At 52.9% G+C, this 18,547-nt stretch overlaps 1 protein-coding gene across 1 annotated transcript in view; it reads right to left on the minus strand.

Annotated features, from left to right (window-relative positions):
- The window catches only part of INSR (insulin receptor), a 130,197-nt gene that overhangs the window by 18,414 nt on the left and 93,236 nt on the right, over nucleotides 1-18,547 (minus strand). The window contains exons 9-12 of the mRNA XM_075545778.1: nucleotides 17,671-17,838; nucleotides 17,012-17,213; nucleotides 7,434-7,708; nucleotides 4,066-4,205 (exon numbers count right to left, since the gene is read on the minus strand). Of these exons, the coding sequence (XP_075401893.1) occupies nucleotides 4,066-4,205; nucleotides 7,434-7,708; nucleotides 17,012-17,213; nucleotides 17,671-17,838 (785 nt within the window). The remainder of the gene's footprint in view (nucleotides 1-4,065; nucleotides 4,206-7,433; nucleotides 7,709-17,011; nucleotides 17,214-17,670; nucleotides 17,839-18,547) is intronic.

Genomic DNA, 18,547 nt, shown 5'->3' on the forward strand with positions numbered 1-18,547 from the left:
AGGCAACCTTGCAGCTAACAGCCTAACACGTACCCCACTCCAGTACCAGAGCTCTGCACTTAGCGGCTACCAAAGCCACTGGAGAATCAAACCGGATGAAGGAGCCACCTGCCTAAACACCTGTGCAGACAGGAGGAAGACCAGCGGGGGATCAGGGAACCCTGGAAGATTCTGGAACACACAGTGCTGTGTGAGAAGGTTGACACGGGCGGAGCGCCTCTGATCCCATGGAAATGACGCAAGAGGGGCTGCAAAGAGGGGTGGAAATTTTCTATCATCACTCTGTTCTGCCACCAACTTTCTGAAGCCCCCTGGTCTCTAGACCCGAAAGATACCAAAAGGAGACAGGCGCTGGAGGTGCCCTGGTGGCACAGTGAGTTAAGTGCCGAGCTGCGAAACACTAGCTCTACATCAGCCACGCTGTCGGCGAAAGGCGAGGCAGCGTGCTTCCAGAAACTCGATGGGACACGTCTATTCTGTCCTCTGCTGGCATCGACTCACTGGGCGCGGGCTTTATGTTGGTTTTGATGTCTGTTTGTTTGTTGGAAGGAGCCGGGGCAAGAGCAGAATGAGGAGTTACTATTTAACAGATTTAAGGAAAAAGAAGAAGAAATTAGTTTTAGGTTTCCAATGCCCTTAAAATACATATTTTTCCTATAAGCCGTTGAACTAGGTTTGATTTGTTACAGTGCACTATCGTGAGACCTTTGGTATGACAAAACCGTAAGAACTCATTATTTTATAAAACCTTTTTTGTTTCTTTCTAAAATCACTTTATTGGGGGCTCATATAACTCATCACAATCCATCCATCCATGGTGTCCAGCACATTTGTACATGTGTTGCCATCATCATTCTCAACACATTTGCTTTCTGCCTGAGCTCTTGGTATCAGCCCATTCCCCCCTCCCTCATGAACCCTTGATAATTTATAAATTAATATTATTTTGTCATGTCTTACACTGCCCGACATCTCCCTTCAACCACTTTTCTGTTATCTGACCCCCAAGGAGAGGGTTATATGGAGATCCTTGTAATCGGTTCCCCCTTTCTAAACCTACCTTTCCTTCCCTCCACCCTCCTGCTATCACCTCTCACCACTGGTCCTGAAGGGATCACCCACCCTGGATTCCCTGTTTCCAGTTCCTATCTGTACCGGTGTACATCCTCTGGTCTAACCAGATTTGTAAGGTAGAATTGGAATCATGATGGTGTGGGGGCGTGAGGAGGGGGAAATGAAGCATTTAAGAAGTAGAGGGAAGGTGTATGTTTCATCGCTGCTACCCTGCACCCTGACTGGCTCATCTCCTCCCCTCCACCCTTCTGTAAGGAGATGCCCAGTTGCCTACAGATGGGCTTTGGGTCCCCACTCTGCATTCCCCCTCATTCACCGTGATATGATTTTTTGTTCTTTGATGCCTGATATCTGGATCCCTTTAACGCCTCGTGCTCACACAGGCTGGTGTGCTTCTTACATATTTTATAAAATCTTTCCAGTCTACCCTCTTTACTCTAATGTGAGCAATAATGACTTGAAATTGAGTTTGTTTTGGTTTTTTGGGGGGTAGCTAAGAAAGCACAAAGCAAAAATACTAATCCAGCCATTTCTACACGTATAATTCCCTAAGGGTGACCACATCCTCTGAGTTAGGTAACCATACTCACCCTCCTTCTTTGAAGTATCCCTCTCACGCAAACACACCCCCAGGGCCCCACCAGTCCCTATGCAACCTTCCGAGAGTCACTTTAACGCCATCTAGAGAGATCTTAATAGAGCACAATCTAGACCACTGGCTGGTTTGAAGAGGATTCTGGGGGTGTTTTTGGTTTAAGGTTGAACAATGATCTCAGGGCCATAGTTTTAAAAGGTTCACTCGGCACCCTGACTCCATATGTCCCTCGAGAGCACACGACTATCCAAGACCCGTTCTGCATTTCCCTCCATTGAGTCATAGAGTGCTTTCTCCAAAGGTGACCAATCAAACTGTGCCTGTGTTGTTAGCTGCCCTCGGGGTCGGTGGGTCTAACCCACCAGAGGTCCGTGGGCAGGCTGATGTGCCGATGTGCTCCGAAGACCACCTAGGCAGATGTACTCTGCAAACCTAGGGCCGTCAGCTATACTGGAGGATAAACACTTAGCCTAATCAAACAAGAACTTTTACGCTGTAAATTCCTCTTGGCCAAAGATGCCTGGCAATTCTGAATTTCAAAATGCTGGGCTGTAGCCTCACGGTGGGATGTGGGCAATGCATTCCCGCTCAGCTCGTTACAGGAGAGAGCTGGTTTCCTTCCTCAGTTACATGGAAATTTGGCCGTGCTTTGCAAGACACCTGGACTACATACATATAGACTCTGGTGTGTTTCTGGAATACACCTAGACGCTATGCTACTCCCAGAAAGAGTTACAGTCTCGGACACCTTCCGGGGCAGTTCTACCCTCCCCGCCACAGGGTGGTTATGAATGGACTCTCACTAGATGGTGAGGACACGCAGAGAGTCTAAAATGTGTTTTGGAATAACACACTCATCTATGTAGGAACGTGCAGACCGAGCGCTGCAGCATCTCAACGGCAGGGCTGGGGAAGCCCACGGAAGAGTGTCATGGACTGGTTAAAGGGCAGACCCATCCGTACGGGAAGAAGTAAGGCAAGCGGCAAGGATGGCAAGACCTCATCTTACATACGTTGGACGTTTTCAGGAGAGGCCAGTCTCTGAAGAAGGGCATCCAGTTTGGTAAACTAGGGGCGGCGAAAAAGACTGACGGCCCTCAACGAGATGGACGGACACAGCGGCTGCACCCATGCGCTCAGGCAGAGGAACCACTCTGTGAGGCCGGCGCAGCACCGTGCCGGGTTTCGTTCTGCTGTGCACGGACGGGGTCACTATGGGTCAGAGCTGCCGGGATGAGACCTAACAACAATGTGTTTAGGAATACACATACGTATAGGCAGGTAGGTGCGTGTGTGTGTGTGTGTGTGTGTGTGTGTGTGTGTGTGAGAGAGAGCAAGCGTGTGATGTTTGAAGAGCAAAGTCTGTACGAGCTTCATTACAGCAGGTTATTGCTTAACACTGCACCTCAATCTAAAGAAAACAAAAGTTACACAATCGGTTAATGCATAACCGCATCGTGACAAGTGGAGAAACGACCGACACCATCAATGACTTCGGATGACTCGGATCCACAATCAATGCGTGTGGAATCGGCAGTCAAGAAATCAAACAACTGCATGCATCTGGCAAATCGGCTGCACAAGAGCTAGCATGTGTCAGAGAACTAAGATGTCACTTTGATGACTAAAATGCACTTGACCCAAGCCATGATGTTTGAAACGGCCTCATCTGCATGTGAAAATTGGACAGTGAATAAAGAAGCCCTGGGGGAAATGATGACTTTGAATTCCGGTGAACACCGAGTGCACCCTAGACTGCCAGAACAACACACAATTCTGTTTTGGAAGAAGTACAGCCAGAATGCTCCTTAGACTTGAGGATGTTCTCGGAGGGGCCGGTTTCTGGAGCAGAACGTCGCACTTGGCACAGGGTCCGGTGAAAAGACAACCCTCGGCGAGATGGGCTGGCACGTGAGGGTGATTGTGAGGCTGACGCAGGACTGGCGGTGTCGCGCTACGTCACAACTGACCTGATGGCCCCCAACAATAAAAACAGGCTCACGTTTTCCCGCCCCATTTTCCTACAAAGTGTGCATTGAGGCTCTAAGCCAGGGATCCTCAAACTTTTTAACAGAGGGCCAGTTCACTGTCCCTCAGACCCGTGGGAGGGCCGGACTATAGTTAAAAAAAAAAAAAACTATGAACAAATTCCGGTGCACACTGCACATATCTTACTTTGAAGTAAAAACCGAAACAGGGCAAAAACACCTGGCAGCCTGGATAAATATCCTCAGTGGGCTGCATGTGGCCCGTGGGTTGTAGTTTGAGGACCACTGCGTAAGCCTTACCTTCTCACAAGAAGCCTGCTGGGGGAGTATCCGTGACAGGTTTTTAGCAGAAGGCGGAGGGCCCAAAGACAGGCTTAGAGAGGCATGTCTACACATCACGAGCCTTACCTCATCACCGTATCGCCGGTAACTCACTTCATATAGCACAATCAGACCATTCGGTTCCTCTGGCTCCTGCCACATCAAGTGAACGATGTTGTTCTCTAAGATTTCATGGGTCACTGGACCAACGATATCGTCCGCCTTGCCTAGGGGAAGCAGGGAGCCGTGGTTAGCAGTGGCGACATCGCGGGCACCTGTGTCAATTCCCAGCCCTGCACTCACCAGCAGAGAGACCTCGAGCTGGTCACAGAGCATGGATATGAAGAAACTCACCTCACAGGACGGCTGGGAAGATAAAATGGTTTGTTCTCTCTATATACATCATTTTCTGATGGAATCCTTTTTAACGAAGGGTGGGGGGGCAGCAAAAATAGTATTTAAAAAAACCCAAACTCACTCACTGCCATAGTCATTCCAGCCCATAACGACCCTACAGGCCAAGGTGGATCTGCCCTGGTGGGCTTGAGACTGCATCTCTTCACAGGAGTGGGGAACCTCGTCTTTCTCCTGTGGCGTGGCTGGTGGCGGTTTCAAACCACTGGCCTTGTGATTGGCAGCGTAAATGCATAACCCAGTATGCCACCAGGGTTCATATAGCACAGAGAGGAAGCAAAGTCTGCACAAGAGCATGTTAGTCGGTCATGAAATGGAATGAAGTGCTGATACATGGTGCAGCGTGGATGAACCTTGAAAACACTGTGCTAGGTGAAAGAAGCCATGTATTATATGATCCCACTTAGATGCCATGTCCGGCACAGGCAAATTTACAGCCACAGAAAGTGGATTAGTGATCGCCTAAGGCTTAAAAACAAGAGGAAATGAAAGGGGCACAGTTTCTCTTTTGTTCTGAAATTAGACAGTGGTGATGATTACACAACCTTACAGATGTACCAAAAACGCCTTAAGTGAATCTTGTCAGGAGGATCTCACCTGAATTAAAGAAAAACAACTAGATAGGAACTCACCCCAACAATAAAGCTTGGCAATAAAGACAAGGACAGTAACAAAAACAGATTTCTATGTGTCTTCGCTCCAGCTTCCCTCGGATGACAACATTCCGTATAAGCACAATCAAAGCCAGGAAGCTGTCAGCAGCACACAGCTACTCATTAGCCGTACCGGCCTTATTTGGATTTGAAGTTCCTATGGGGGGAAACCCGAGTGGTTTTGAGTGCTACGGAAAAGGTTGGTAGTTCGAGTCTTCCCGGGTGCCTCAAAGGCAGGCCTGGTGGACTTCCTTCCGGAAAACCATTGAAACCACCAGCCCTACTCTGACCCCTTGGGGTTGCCGTGAGCAGGCGCTGGCTGCTTTGGTGTCTGCGAGGCGCCTCGACCGTGGAGGACGCACAGGAAGTGCTCAAAAACGTGATCCGTCTGACTGACTCTGACTAGGAGGCTGGGATCTCTCCCGGCAGTGCCAGCCGCCAAGGGCTTTCCGGTCTAGCTCTCTATCTCTGTGCATCTGTATCTAAACGAAGAAGAGAGTGTCATCCATAGGAGTCAGTTCCTGTAAACTCAAAACCTGCGCACGTTGTTGCATGTGCCAGCCACTGCAAGACGGTGACTTGGAAAACTACGGTAACTTCAATAGGGCGGCATCAGAATATTAAAAAAAAATCACAGACAAATCAATGGAGGCAAGAAAGGGCAAGTCCAGACACGGACCTACGTGTATCTACAAGGGAGCTTCGAAAAAGCTGTGGAAAGGGGGGAACTGAAAACTGGTGGGGTTTCCCCTAAAAACTGTCTGAGGACCCCTCGTGTAGGAATCTGCTTGCAGAAAAACGACCGGGCTAGCCTGGGCAAATGGGCGCAACCTTTCTGGAGGACAAGGGGACAAAACCCGACCATTCTACCGTTAACTGCACATGCTCCAAGTACTCAATTCCAGATCGACAAACAGACGTCAACAAAGGCATATTCCTGGACAGATGCACCGAGTCGTTCATTCTGGTGATGTCTTTCAAAGTATCACAACATAACACTGAGAAACGATTTTAAACTAACATGAACCATTCCTATGCCTTTAGGGGACTCCCTGCCACTGGGGGGATGGGGCAAGGGGTGAGTTAAAATCCATTTGAATAGTATGATTCCATTTCACTAAATAGCTTAGTGGTTATGTGTTGGGCTGTTACTCGCAAGGTCTGCAGTTCAAAATCACCAGCTGCTCCACAGGAGAAAGAGGCTTTCTACACCTTTTAAGGAGTTCCGCTGTTGGAAACCCACATGATTGGTTATACCCTGTCCCAAAGGGTCACTATGAATGTGAACAGACTTGATGGCCGTTGAGTTTTTTCAGTGTATGTCCATGTGATGCTGTTTGGAAACTGGGTTATATTATTTCTTAAAAATCCGATCATATAGTTTTAAATCTTATCATTTCTGTGGTAGAAAAAAGGAAGGCGCACAGGGAAAGTCAGGCACCCCGTGACTATATTGCCTACAGGCTGCAAAAATCACTTCTGGAGCTCCTGGGGTGTCCTCTGATCCTCCGAAACTGGGGGGTGGGGGGGGGGAATGCATTTTTGTTCTGTAAGTCCGCCTGCTTGTGGTATTCCTTCACAGTAGCACTCGGAGCCTAGGACCTAAGTGGACACATTTCTATGCAAAGAACGTTCTGGAAGCTCATACGACAAACGGCTATCAGTGCCATCTTCGTACCTGTGTTTCGACAGGTATGTGCAGAATTCATTTTACGGAAAGCAAGTTCTGGGAGGATAGACATACGACGGAATGGGCTTAATGGGATTTACCTCAGGGGGCTCCCCTCCACTTCCGCGCACGGGGACCCTGGGGGGCGTTGGAGAGCGGCACCCCCGGGGGGTGGGGGTCTGACTGTGATCTTGACAGATGCAGACTGCGCGTCTTTCCCCCGTGGAGCGGCTGGCGGGTTGGAACCGCCGACCTTTGGGGTGGTGGCCGAGCGGGCGGCCAATCTGTCCCAAGAGCTCCGTGCTCAGGGACTCGGGGTGACCGCATCTACATGTTCCTGACTGTTGATGCCTATTTACTCCTCCTTTATTTATTTTTTTCTTCCCAACATGCCTGTGTTTCCTCGAAATGCCGTGGGCGGGCCACGCGTGTCTCCTAGTTTCTTCCCCTCGGGGCTCCGGGACGTGGTCTAAACTTTCTATAATGGACGCGTCCTTACAAAGAGCACAGGGCGTGTCCTGAAGCCCGAGCGTGTGCGCACGCATGCGCGCGCGTGCCCCCCAGCGCGCGCCCCCACCAGACGCACGCGTGCAGGCGCGCAGGCACGCAGGCGCGCAGGCGCAGTCCCGCCAGGACGACGTGCCCGCCCCGCCCCGCCCCGCCCCTCCCGGCCTCGCCCCGCCCCGCCCCTCCCGGCCCCGCCCCGCCCGCGGACCCACCTTCCGGCATGGTTCTGGCGCTGACGTAGGCGGCCACGCTGCATCTTTCTTCGGGGACATCTTGGTTGCACGCTTGCAGTTCAATACGGTAGCCCGTAAAATGGCGCAGGCCGGAAATGACCAAAGACTCCTTGTTTACCACTTTCTCGAAGGGCCGGAACTGGGCTGGGCTAGTGGGCTCGCTGGTGGAGGAGGCGTTGGGGAAGCCCGGCACGGTGGGCGCGGCCACGGTCACGTTCCCAGCGTCCCCCAGAGCCCTGCGCTTCCGCGACGGCCTGCAAGGACAATGGGACACGGACGGCCACGTGACCACGACCGCCTCCAGGAATCACACGGGGGGCGGGGTGGGGGGCACCCCTGGGCAGCAGCGGGGGGGGGGCGGGAGGGGGGAGCACGGCGACTGAAACGCGCACCCGCGGAGCCACCAGGAGCTGCCACCCAGGGCGGAGCCCCCGCACCGCGGAGGGCAGGACGGGTGGCTCCGGGCGCCAGCGCGCCCGCCCGCAGACACATGCTCGGGCTCAGGTTCTGGCGCGGCGGATTAATAGGCCACCCAGGGTCAGCGTTAAAAATAAAGACACCAGAAGCGGGTAGGAGATTCGCCTTTCGGGAAAGGCCGGACCCGTGGCGCCGGCCCCCTGGCCCGAGCGGCCGGCCAACTAACGTCATCTTCCAAATGGGAGGGACACGTCACCGCCACCCGATGACTAACGGGGCCATCTGCAAGAGCGCCGCGATCACACTTCTATTCTTGGTAAAGGAATCTTACTACTCCGACCACGGAGGGGCAGCTCGAGAAGTGGCGCCCCGGCGGGCAGCCCCCACCCCGGGAGCCCAGGAATGGCGGCGGGCGCACCCCGCAGCGTGGCTCAGCCCTGGGGTGCAAGGAAGCCGCGCGCGCACAAAGGGTCACTGGACGTGCGGCGCCCCGTGCATGTGTCCCCAGTGTCCCGAAGGGCGAACCACGGGCAGAGCGCCGGCCAGGGGGCCCCTGGGGCGGGCCGGGTCCGGGCGACGCCACACACACAAGTTCGGGAACGCAGCAGCAGCAGCAGCGATGGTGTTTGGACACGGCGTGCCTGTGTGCATGAAATGGTTGCGGCGATAAGATTTTTGCGGTGTATTTTTTTTCCCCACACAGGACAGAGGGGGTAAAAAAAGATAGGCAGCGGCTCGGGTAAGGCGGAAACCTGTCCCAGAAAGAGAACACAACTATTTTCCATTAGCGCAAGCCATAGGAATGCAGTGACCGCACCCTGTCCAACGCGGACAACTGGCGAGACCCCGAGAAAAAAAAAAAAAAACTCGGCGGTCACGCCGAGTTCCAACTCTCTCCGGTTTTAACGTATGAGGAAATAAATGGTGATCGCCTAATGATTTTAAAATACAAAAATGTTTTCAGTATATAAAGAAAATTTAAACTATCAGTAATTCTACTCGCCTTGGTTTCCTGTGGGATTTAAATATATATAATATATATACATATATATTTAGTATATATTATATATAAAAATATATAAAATAAAATTTGTTTCCTGATCTTCCCCTTCCCCCGATCCCTTCCTACATTGGAAAGCATTCTCCCAATGGCATTACATCTTTCCCTTACAACATGCTTTAAGCAGGACAGGACTTAAGTGCATGTTTGTTTGGGGTTTTGTTTCATCAATGTTACGGGTTTCCCCCCCCCCTCGTTATGTAAATAGCACATGCTCCGGGAGGAGGAGGGGGCAACCTAGAAAACACTGAATGGCTGTAAATATCCCATCTAAGCCCATTCACCGTAATTTTCTTTTTTTAACCATAATTTTCAGAACCATCTTATTTTCCAGTATAAAAACATTCCCAACTTCTGTTTTGCTGTTAGACAAAGTCTGACTCATAGAGACCCTACAGAACAAGATAGTACTGCCCCTGTGGGTTCCCAAGACAGTAGCTAAGTAGAAAGCCTCATCTTTCTCCCTCAGGGCAACTGGTGGTTTCAAACTGCCCCCGTGCAGCTGGCAGAGCAGCATGCAAGCACCGTGCCACCAGAGCCTATTTGACTGTCATAATCACTGCCACACTACTGTCTCAGGGAGCCCTGGGCACACAGTGGTTACACAGAAGGCTGTTCACCACCAGGTCAGAAGTTGGAAAGCACCATCCAGGAGGTGGGAGAATGAGGGCACTTTCTACTCGTAAAGAATGTCCCAGGAGGCCCAGAGGTGTTAGTTTTACCCTGTTCTAGAAGGTTGCTATGAGTGGGAACTGCCTGGATGGCAGTGAGCTTGACTTTTTAAGTATGAGACGGTCTTTTTTAAAAAGGTTGCCTCGGAGCCAATTCTTGCTGATGGTGACCCCAAGAGTGCCGAATGGAACTGCGTTCCGTGGGGATTCCAGTGGCCTTAACCTTTCCAGAGTCGGCTGTCTGCTCTCTCCTCCTCCTGGGCTGTGTCGACATGGTCCACTCTTCAGTGAGTGGGCCAGCACTTTGCTGGCTGTACCACCCAGAGACTTAATTGTTTTCTTAGTTCCTGAAAGTAGATTCCTAGAAGAGAAACCACCAAGCCAAAGGGGATATGAAACCTTTTACGCTTCTTAATGTGTCTGGCTACCTCGTCACCTGAAAACAGCAGCTCGGGGTGAACCCCAGCCAAGCTGAAAGCTTCACAGAAGACGGCCGGATTGTCAACCCGCGAAACAAACACTGATGGCCGCTGCTTGGGTGTTCCTGTGTTCCACTCAACTTCCATTCCTCGGCCCTGTACAGTTTCTCCTTCTCCGGGAAAGCGTCCCTCCCTGCCCTTGGCCAATTTTCTCCACCAACCTCTAGTGCTTTCCATATTCCAAGTGGTGATGGGTACGGCTGCCTGTCAACCTGGCCTCACAGTGGTGCCCAGCTGTTTGGCCGAATGCTAGGCTGTTGTTGCTGCGTGCTGTCGAGTTAGTTCCACCTCATAGCAACCAGGCTGCAGGGCAGAGCAGGCTTGCCTCACAGGACGGCTGACAACACGAATCCTTTCTCTGTTGCGCTGTGCCATCCAGCCCTGCTGGCTTTGGCCCATGAGTTCTCTTCAACCCATCTGATGCCGCCGTTCACATTTATTTATAGAAGTTTCTATAGCGGTACGTTTTTGAAAATTAAGAAAAGAAAAACCCCTACAGAGAATAATTCTAAGCAGGGCTAGTATGAATGGCATTTCCCCTGACTTCCTGCTTGGTGGTTGTTAGGTGCCGACTGTACCAGCGCTGACTCACTGCGGCCCGCTGTACAACAAAGCAAACCACCACCCAGTCCTGTTCCCACTACACAAAAATGTCCCTGAGGTCTTTGCGGCAGTCACTGTGTGGGAACATCTCGTTCAGGGCCTTCCTCTTTTACACGGCCCCTCCATGAGTATGATGTCCTTCTCCAGGGACTCGGGGCTCCTAACAGCATGTCCACAGAACGTGAGATGAAGTCTCCTCAACTAGCCTCGTCGTGCCCTAGTTACTGCGAACATGCCTGTCACTCGCGTTACTTATATCGCTTTAGGAATGATTTCTATCTCCTTGCCCAAACTCTTATTAAGGGCAGCATGGTTGATTTCCTCTGGTTTTTCGAGGCCTCCCCTGCAAAGGGGATGGCTACACAAAGCTTCCCCTGGGAAGGGTCAACGGTCACCATTTGGTCTCTGCCACACTGGCTGCCTCTGCCATTGCAACTCAAGAGCAGCCGCAGGTAACAGGTGAATAAGGTGGGTATGCCTGCACCGCCACCTTGCCTTACAAAAAACAGGCGGCCAGCCTGCAGGCCAGAGCATCAGCAACCCTCGTGGCCTTTCCTTCCCACCACGCATTCCGGTTCATTTGGCCTCTTCGTGCATCGGCGAGGCACCGAGAGACATGTTCACTGGTTCTTCTTAGGTGCCACGGAGTCCGCTCCGACTCACCGCAGTGAGCCCACGTGCGAACAACAACACGCCGCCGGCCCTGCAGCCCTTCAGGAGAGTGGGCCAGCTCTTTCTGAAGAGGGATGGTTTGAAGAAGGATGCTGGCTTAGCGTGCTGTTAGTTGCCGTCAAGTCTGTTCCGACTCACGGCCACACACGTGTGCTTCATATGGTTTTCAAGGCCGCGATCAGCGATCAGAAGCTGAGTTTGAACTGCCAGCCTTTCAGTCGATAGCGCATAAACGATGTGTGTTGGATTCTATGATACGAGGCCTCTCTGATTTCTCCCTTTTGAAATTAGGAATTGGCGATTAATGCTCATGAATGAGGTTTGGGGGGGGGTGTTCCAAACACATGATGAAATAGTTATAGTATCAGATCTTCTGATCTTCAACCATTTCTGAGATAAATGATATTTCCAGTGGAGTATTTGAGTTAGGAGATTTGGATCTAAAGTCAATTATTAGCTTGGCTGTGGTTTTCCTTCCAGTGAAGTATCTTTGGCAGGTACCGTGAGTGGTGTTATACTAGTTTCATAAAATGAACTGCGGAGATTTGCATAGACCTCTATGCTTTGGAGCAGATTTTTTTATTTAAAGAAACAGTTGGCCTTTCAGAGTCTGAAAGAACTCATCTGTAAAACTCTCTGGGCCCGGTGCCTTTTGGGAGGAAATTAACTGACACCTATTTTTCAGTCTTCTTTTCCAAGGTTACTAGACTACTTTATTCTCTGCTGCTTCCTGAATCGGTCTAGACAAGCTAAATTTTCCTGTCTGACAGTTTCAAACTTACCAGCCCCTGGCTGTCCAGAGATTTCAACACTTTAAAACTTTCCTCAAGCCCTAGCTTTAGGCCATCTTCTTTCTGTTTATTGGTGTCCCCTACCCCCACCCTCCGATTACAACAACCTAAGGCTCTCTGTCGCTGCTATTTCCAAGGCGCGTGATCACAAACGGTGAACTTACGTAAGACAGCATGAAAACTACCCAGCGGTCCCCAGGCTGTTGCCCGGAGCCACGGAGTGCATCTTGACTCGGTGTGGCTCCGTGCGACAAAGCAGGGCTTTGCTAGGCACCACTGGTCTTCCGGTGAGCGGCCAAGTGCTTAACCACTGTGCCACCAGTATCCCTTCCCTGGTTATCACAGGCTTAGCCGCGAGTGAACTTCTTCCTGATACATCAGGTCTTGACATTTGTATGCCTTTAACTTGTCAGACCAGGTAAGCCTAGTTATTTTGGTCACAGCCCTACTTTGACCATACAGCCCGGAAACTACGAGGTAACACCACAGTCTCATTTCCTTCCTTCCAAGCAGACTTCTAGGGCCGCTGCCACGTCCACTTTGACCCACCAGCTACGTAAGCAAATGACTTTGAATCATCGGAAAGCAGGATTTCCCGTTCAAATTGCTGAAACTCGGGTTTAGGTTTTTTACTGAGTGGGGCTCGGCTGCTAATGGCGAGGCTGCCGTCAGACTCTGCTGCTAGCAGCTCTGTGAGGCAGAGGCCTGGCTGGCCGTCTGCTCTGGCGAAGATTCCGGGGCGCCTCTGTCCCACAGGCCACACTGAGTCGGAATCAACTCAGTGACACTATTATCTCGGGCGGGGGGCTGGGGGGGGAGACAAAACCCACGCTGACACTTATCCTTGCACTGAGGGGGCTCACTACAATTCTTCTTGGTAGTCTTTTGGCAATGAAAAGCCAAAAGGCCATTTTAGATGGGAAGAAGACAGGTTCCCCATATCCGCGGGAGTCAGACCATTGCTACACAGGCACCAACCGGCACCCCAGAAGTGGCCAAGACAGCGGTGCCTGGATTACCACCCGTGACGGAGAAAGTGTTATCAGAGTCACCAGGAAACACAGCACTTGTATCTACAAATGTGCACACGCCAAGGAGATTACACCCAGAAGACCCTGGCGTGGTGATGGCAGCCCACGGACGCCCACGACAAAGTACGCAAGGGACCCATCCCTCCCCTGCAGAAGCCAAACGCCGCCGCCTCCTAGCTGACCCCTGCTCAGGGCACCCGCGGTGGCCAATGGTTCAGAAGCAAGTCTCCAGGCCTTTCTCCCAAGTGCCCCGGGGTGGACTCGAACCCCCACCCTTTCAGCCGGATCTAAGCTGGTTCACCAGCTAACTCCCAGGGACTTCTCTACTCCTGCCTACAGTGTTTTATTGGAATGTGGCTCCCAGCCAAGGACCCCTGGCCAAGTGCAGTGCCAGGGTGTTGGTATCACTTCCAGGAAGTGGGGCACACTGCTGCGAACACCCTACAGGGCACCAGACAGCCCCCTGCCACCCCCACCCAACAAAACAAGTGCCCAAGGTGCTGGGGGCGAGAAACGCGGGTCTTCCCCAAAGCCGCAAATGCCTAGGTCTTTCCTTATTCCCAGGGGCCCTGGTGGCTCAGGAGGCAGGAGCTCAGCAGCTTTCCTGAAAGGTTAGTGGTTCAGGCCCACCAGCAGCTCTGCTTCCATGAAGAGTGCACCCTTGGAAATCCTACGGGACAGTTCTACTCTGTCCTGGTGGCACAGTTGGGACACACCGACAATTCAAACCCACCAGCCGCTTCTCAAGAGGAAGATGTGATGGTCTGATGCTCATCAAGACACAGAGCCTCGGAAACCTGCCTACGGGGCAGGTCTACCCGGTCCTAGAGGGTCTCTGTTGACAAGGGGGAGTCTTACTGCAGATGACATTCAGAGCGAGTGAGTGGCCACTAGAAGATCTTGCACACCAATGTGAAAGTCATTTTGCGTTTCGAGAGATGTCCTCTCTGGGCCCCAACCTGCCTTTCACCTCCACCCCCTTCCCCCAAGCCAGCCATCCCAGAAGCCTGCAAGTAGACCCACCTCCGCCTTGACCCCTGTTCTCACTGCTTGGAATGCCGCTCCCTCCTCCCGTGTGCACCAACACCCCTTTCTTCATTCTTCATGAGACAACATTCAAGGACGCTTCCTGACCCTCCTGCATGGAATGCAGCTGCTCGGCGTGCCTGTACTTGTCACTCGGGAAGAAAAGGCTCTGCTTCCCTATCAGTCCTTCCCACTGTAGTCTAATCTGCTGGGGCAGGCACACCCTGACTCCTCGGTGTCAGTGAAACTTGAGTGAGTGAGTGAGTGGACAGAGTGGGGGCAGGGGTGGGAGAGGGGACACATGTGGTCTATCTGGGAGGTGCTGGTGTTTCATGGGTTCCATTTTTAAAGAAGAGTGAGTGAGTTGAGCAGCCGAGGGCACAGGGATGACACGGACTGCTAACTACAAGTCAGTAGTTTGAACCTGATCTTCGGAGGAAGATGAGGTTTTCTGTTCTGTGAAGATGGACAGTCAAAGGGACGGTTCTACTCTGTCTTATCGGGCCACCAGGAGTCGGAACCAACTCAGTGGCAGTGAATTGTCTTTCGATGTGAGTTGAGATTATTCCCTGGACTTGTGCCCAGAGCCCCTCTCGGGGTGAAGAAGCTAGAGGGAGCGTGTGCAGCGCAGCTCCATCAGCCATTGCGATGTTCCAGGTATACAACAAGCCCCGCTCCTGGCCCGATGACCTTGGACGGATGTGTCCCAGGCCAGTCACAACGAGGGTTGTCAGTGACAGAGCCTGGAAGAGTTTTTTCTTTGAAGGCAAGACCAATAGCTTTGAGGGTGGAGAGAACACCTGCAGAATCTCTTGTCTCTGATCCTGTAGCCTTGGGCCACGGTCCCCAGGACACCACTTGGGGGGGGGGGGTGTATGATGAATCCACTCCAACAGAGAAGATGCCCAGTCCACTTCCCCAAGGGCCAGCCTGCTAAGGGTTCCACCCACTGGAACCTCCCAGTCAGGGATCATTTGGGTTTTTACCTGAAAGTCATTACCAGCCTCCATGCCTGGGCTGAGCCACTGGGCACTCTTTGGACCCAGGGTCACGGGGGTGTGGGTGGGGGGCAGGAAGAATGCAAGAAAGAAACAAGCAGCAGGTTCCACATGGGTGATTCCAGAGAGAAGTATCATTGGAAGAGGTGGGCATTCAAAGAAAGATTTGGGCATTTTCTTTGAGGGGAGGGGTTGATGCTCTTGGGAAAGAGCCAATGGTAACTGACATCTGGAAAAGCCACTTGTCTTGATGTTGACTCCAAGCCACGGCACCCAATGTGCGTGGCACTAGAACTGTGGCCCAGGGGGGTTTCGAGAGTGGATTTGGGGGAAGCAGCTTGCCAGGTCTTTCTTCCTAGACGCTTTGGGTTGGAATCCAACTTCCAAGCTGTCATCACCTCTTAAGATTCCAGCCGAGGTAGGAAGGGGCAAAACTGTAGCTATGAACTGGATTGTGCCACCACACACCCCCCCTCCCAGCCCCAAATACGAATGGACTTTTAAAAATTCAAGAACAAATTCTATTTTCCGTTTCTGACTGAAGGCCCTCTCCCCACCCTGTAGGTGTTGACTGCCCTAACCTCCATGCCTGCAGGGACAATTCCAGGTAGAAATCTTTGCTACGTGAGTGAGGCAAGATTAGCGCCAGAGGTATCTTGAGTCATCTCTTTTGAGATATAAAGAGATATTCAACAGATGGGGTTAGATTCCAGGCCACATGGAGACACCCACAGAACCAGGAAGCAGAAACTGAAGTGACCAGGACTAGGCCTCAGCGCCAAGAGAGAGAGACAGAAAGCCTCCCTAGGAGAGCCTGTGCCCTGGGTTCCGACTTCCAGCCTCTGAACAATGGGCTCAAGCAGAACTGCAATTGTGAGGGGACAAAGGAGCGTGGGTGGGTGGCTGGGTGGGGGGGTTTCGTCCTGTTATACACAGACAGCACCGATTCAACAACACCTAGCAACAAACAACTGTGAGATACTACATTTCTATTACAACAGCACTAGCCACAACCACGCCGGCCATTTGCTGAGGCACGAAGTCAACCAACTCATAAAAATAGGTTTCAGACACCCAACAGCTTCCACGGGTGGGTTACCGTAAAGATTGATTAACTCATACAACAGAGATGGTTAGCCGCTAGCGCTTCCTGGTGACTGAGGGCAAGCCTGTCCTATCGTGCTTGGAAGCGCTTGATTCACTCCCACCTTACTTAACTCAGTGGTCCTCAGCTGGGGCAAGTTGGACCCAGACAAGTGGGAATGGAGGGGGCCTGTGCCTGCTGACGCAGTCATGAGTGGGGCTGAGAAGGGAACTGAGCTGGCAGCTGGGCTCTCTGGCCTGAGCAGGGAAGGGAAGCTGAGGTTCAATGGGACTGGGTGACGTGTTGGGGTTTTGTCCCCCACCACTCAGTGGCAGCAGAGGTGGGCAGCTCGGGGCAGCTGGCACAGTGTCCGATTAATAAGCGAGAACCCTGCCTGCAAACTCTGCCAGGATGGGAACCCGTCCCGTCACATGTTGGAGGGCACCCAATCTATGCTCCTGAGGGTGCCGTGGACACCCCACAAGGGACAGGGGTGCTGTGGACTGGGTTATTTATCATCACCAGGTGGCGGGCAGGCAAGGGTCTACCAGGGCTGGCCTCCCTCCCCTGGCTGCCCAAGTTCCTTTGAGCTCAGGCAGACCTGCGAGCAATGGTCCCAAAGGCTGGGAGAGGCTCACACTCCGGGTCATGAGTAGATGAAGAGGCTTCCCCCGTGCCCTGCAGGCACCCCGCACCCCCGCGCGGTGACCCCACGAGAGGCAGACCTGGGTACGAAGACCACGTTGTGCAGGTAGTCCTCGAAGGTCTTTCGGAAGGACGACTCCTCGAGTTCCTTCATGATCTGGGAGTCTGTCTTGGGGCAGGAGCAGCACTGGCCGGCCGCCTCCTCGTAGTCGCTCTGGTTGGGCTTCTGAGCGCCCTCCGTCTCCGACGGCGGGGACCAGGCTCGGGAAGACAGCTTCAGCCCTGCACACAGAACCGTGGTTGGAGTCCAGCACACATGCCGCACCCCAGCCAAAGGGGGCTCCCCTTCGGCTGGGGAGCCCCAGGCCCAACCCCTACGTAGTGCACACCCCTGGAACACAGCACCCTGCCAAGATTTACAGCCAGGGAACCCACAGGGGAAGTTCCCCTTGGCCCTACTTGTTGGTTGTGACTCAGTGGCAGCAGGTCTTTAAGTTTTGAGAAGCTCCAAGTGGAGCCCAGGCCCGCCCCTGGCTTTGTCAGTGAGTTCTCAGCACACCTGTGTGCGGCCTGCGTGGTCAACCCGGCCACGCCCACGTCCACGTGGTGGGGCAAAGCAAGGAAAACATGCGTGTTTCCAGGAGTGTGGGCGGCTGTGTACACACACCGGGAAACAGGCTGGGAGAAGCCCTTCCTGGGGTGAACCACCTATGGGGGCGGGGGGCACCCCTGCACTCACCTTTGAGGCAATAATCCAGGTCATACAGCTCACTGTCTTCCACCTGCTTCTCCCAGAACACCAGGTAGTGCGTGATGTTGCCATTGGGGTCCGAGGGCGGCTTCCACTTCAGGAGAATCTGGGATGAGGAATTGGAGACCGAGATAGGATCCTGGGGGACAGAAGGATCTGGAAGGAGAAAGGAAACAGGTCCGCAGTGAGGAGGTGAGGCGAGGACAGGTGGTGGGGTGGGTGGGTGCCCACGCTGAGGGAACCAGAGGGTGGTCTCTGCAGGGTTCTCTGACCCGAACCACAACGCCTGCTGGAAGCTGCTCAAAGCAGCACGCACTAATCGTGTCCCTGCAGAGCGGTCTAGCTATTGCCTCCTGACAGAAATCTCAAAATGCTCATGGCTGCAGGCAGGCCACCGGGGCACCAGGCCCACCGCCCTGGGTTTGCTTCCCACTCGTTGCCCCTGCAGGGTGGAGGAGAACGTCCCCATCGTGGTTCCCAGGCTGCCGCCATCGTCCCCCATGGACGGCTTCCAACCACCAGCCTCGTTTGTGGTGAGTAGCCCAGCACTCCACCCGCTGTGCCACCAGACCCCTCGAAGGTGGGTGAGAGTCACACTTCGAGCAAGCCGGGTCTGAACTGGCCTGCTGGCAGCTGAGCTCAGTCAATGAGGGGGGAGGCAGGGCTCAATCAATCATGTTGAGATTCGCCAAGGCCAACAGGGGATCTTTATTTCTCCGGCTCTTCTTCTACGAAGAAGCCCCGAGGCAGAGTTGGACATGGGTGACGCACGGGGCTGCCCACCAAAAAGCCGGTGGTTTGAAACCACCAGTGGACCCATGAGAGAAAGATGAGGCAGTCTGCTTTCATTAGGATTTACAGCCTC

The sequence above is a fragment of the Tenrec ecaudatus genome, chromosome 1, assembly GCF_050624435.1.
Source record: "Tenrec ecaudatus isolate mTenEca1 chromosome 1, mTenEca1.hap1, whole genome shotgun sequence".
NCBI lineage: Eukaryota > Metazoa > Chordata > Mammalia > Afrosoricida > Tenrecidae > Tenrec > Tenrec ecaudatus.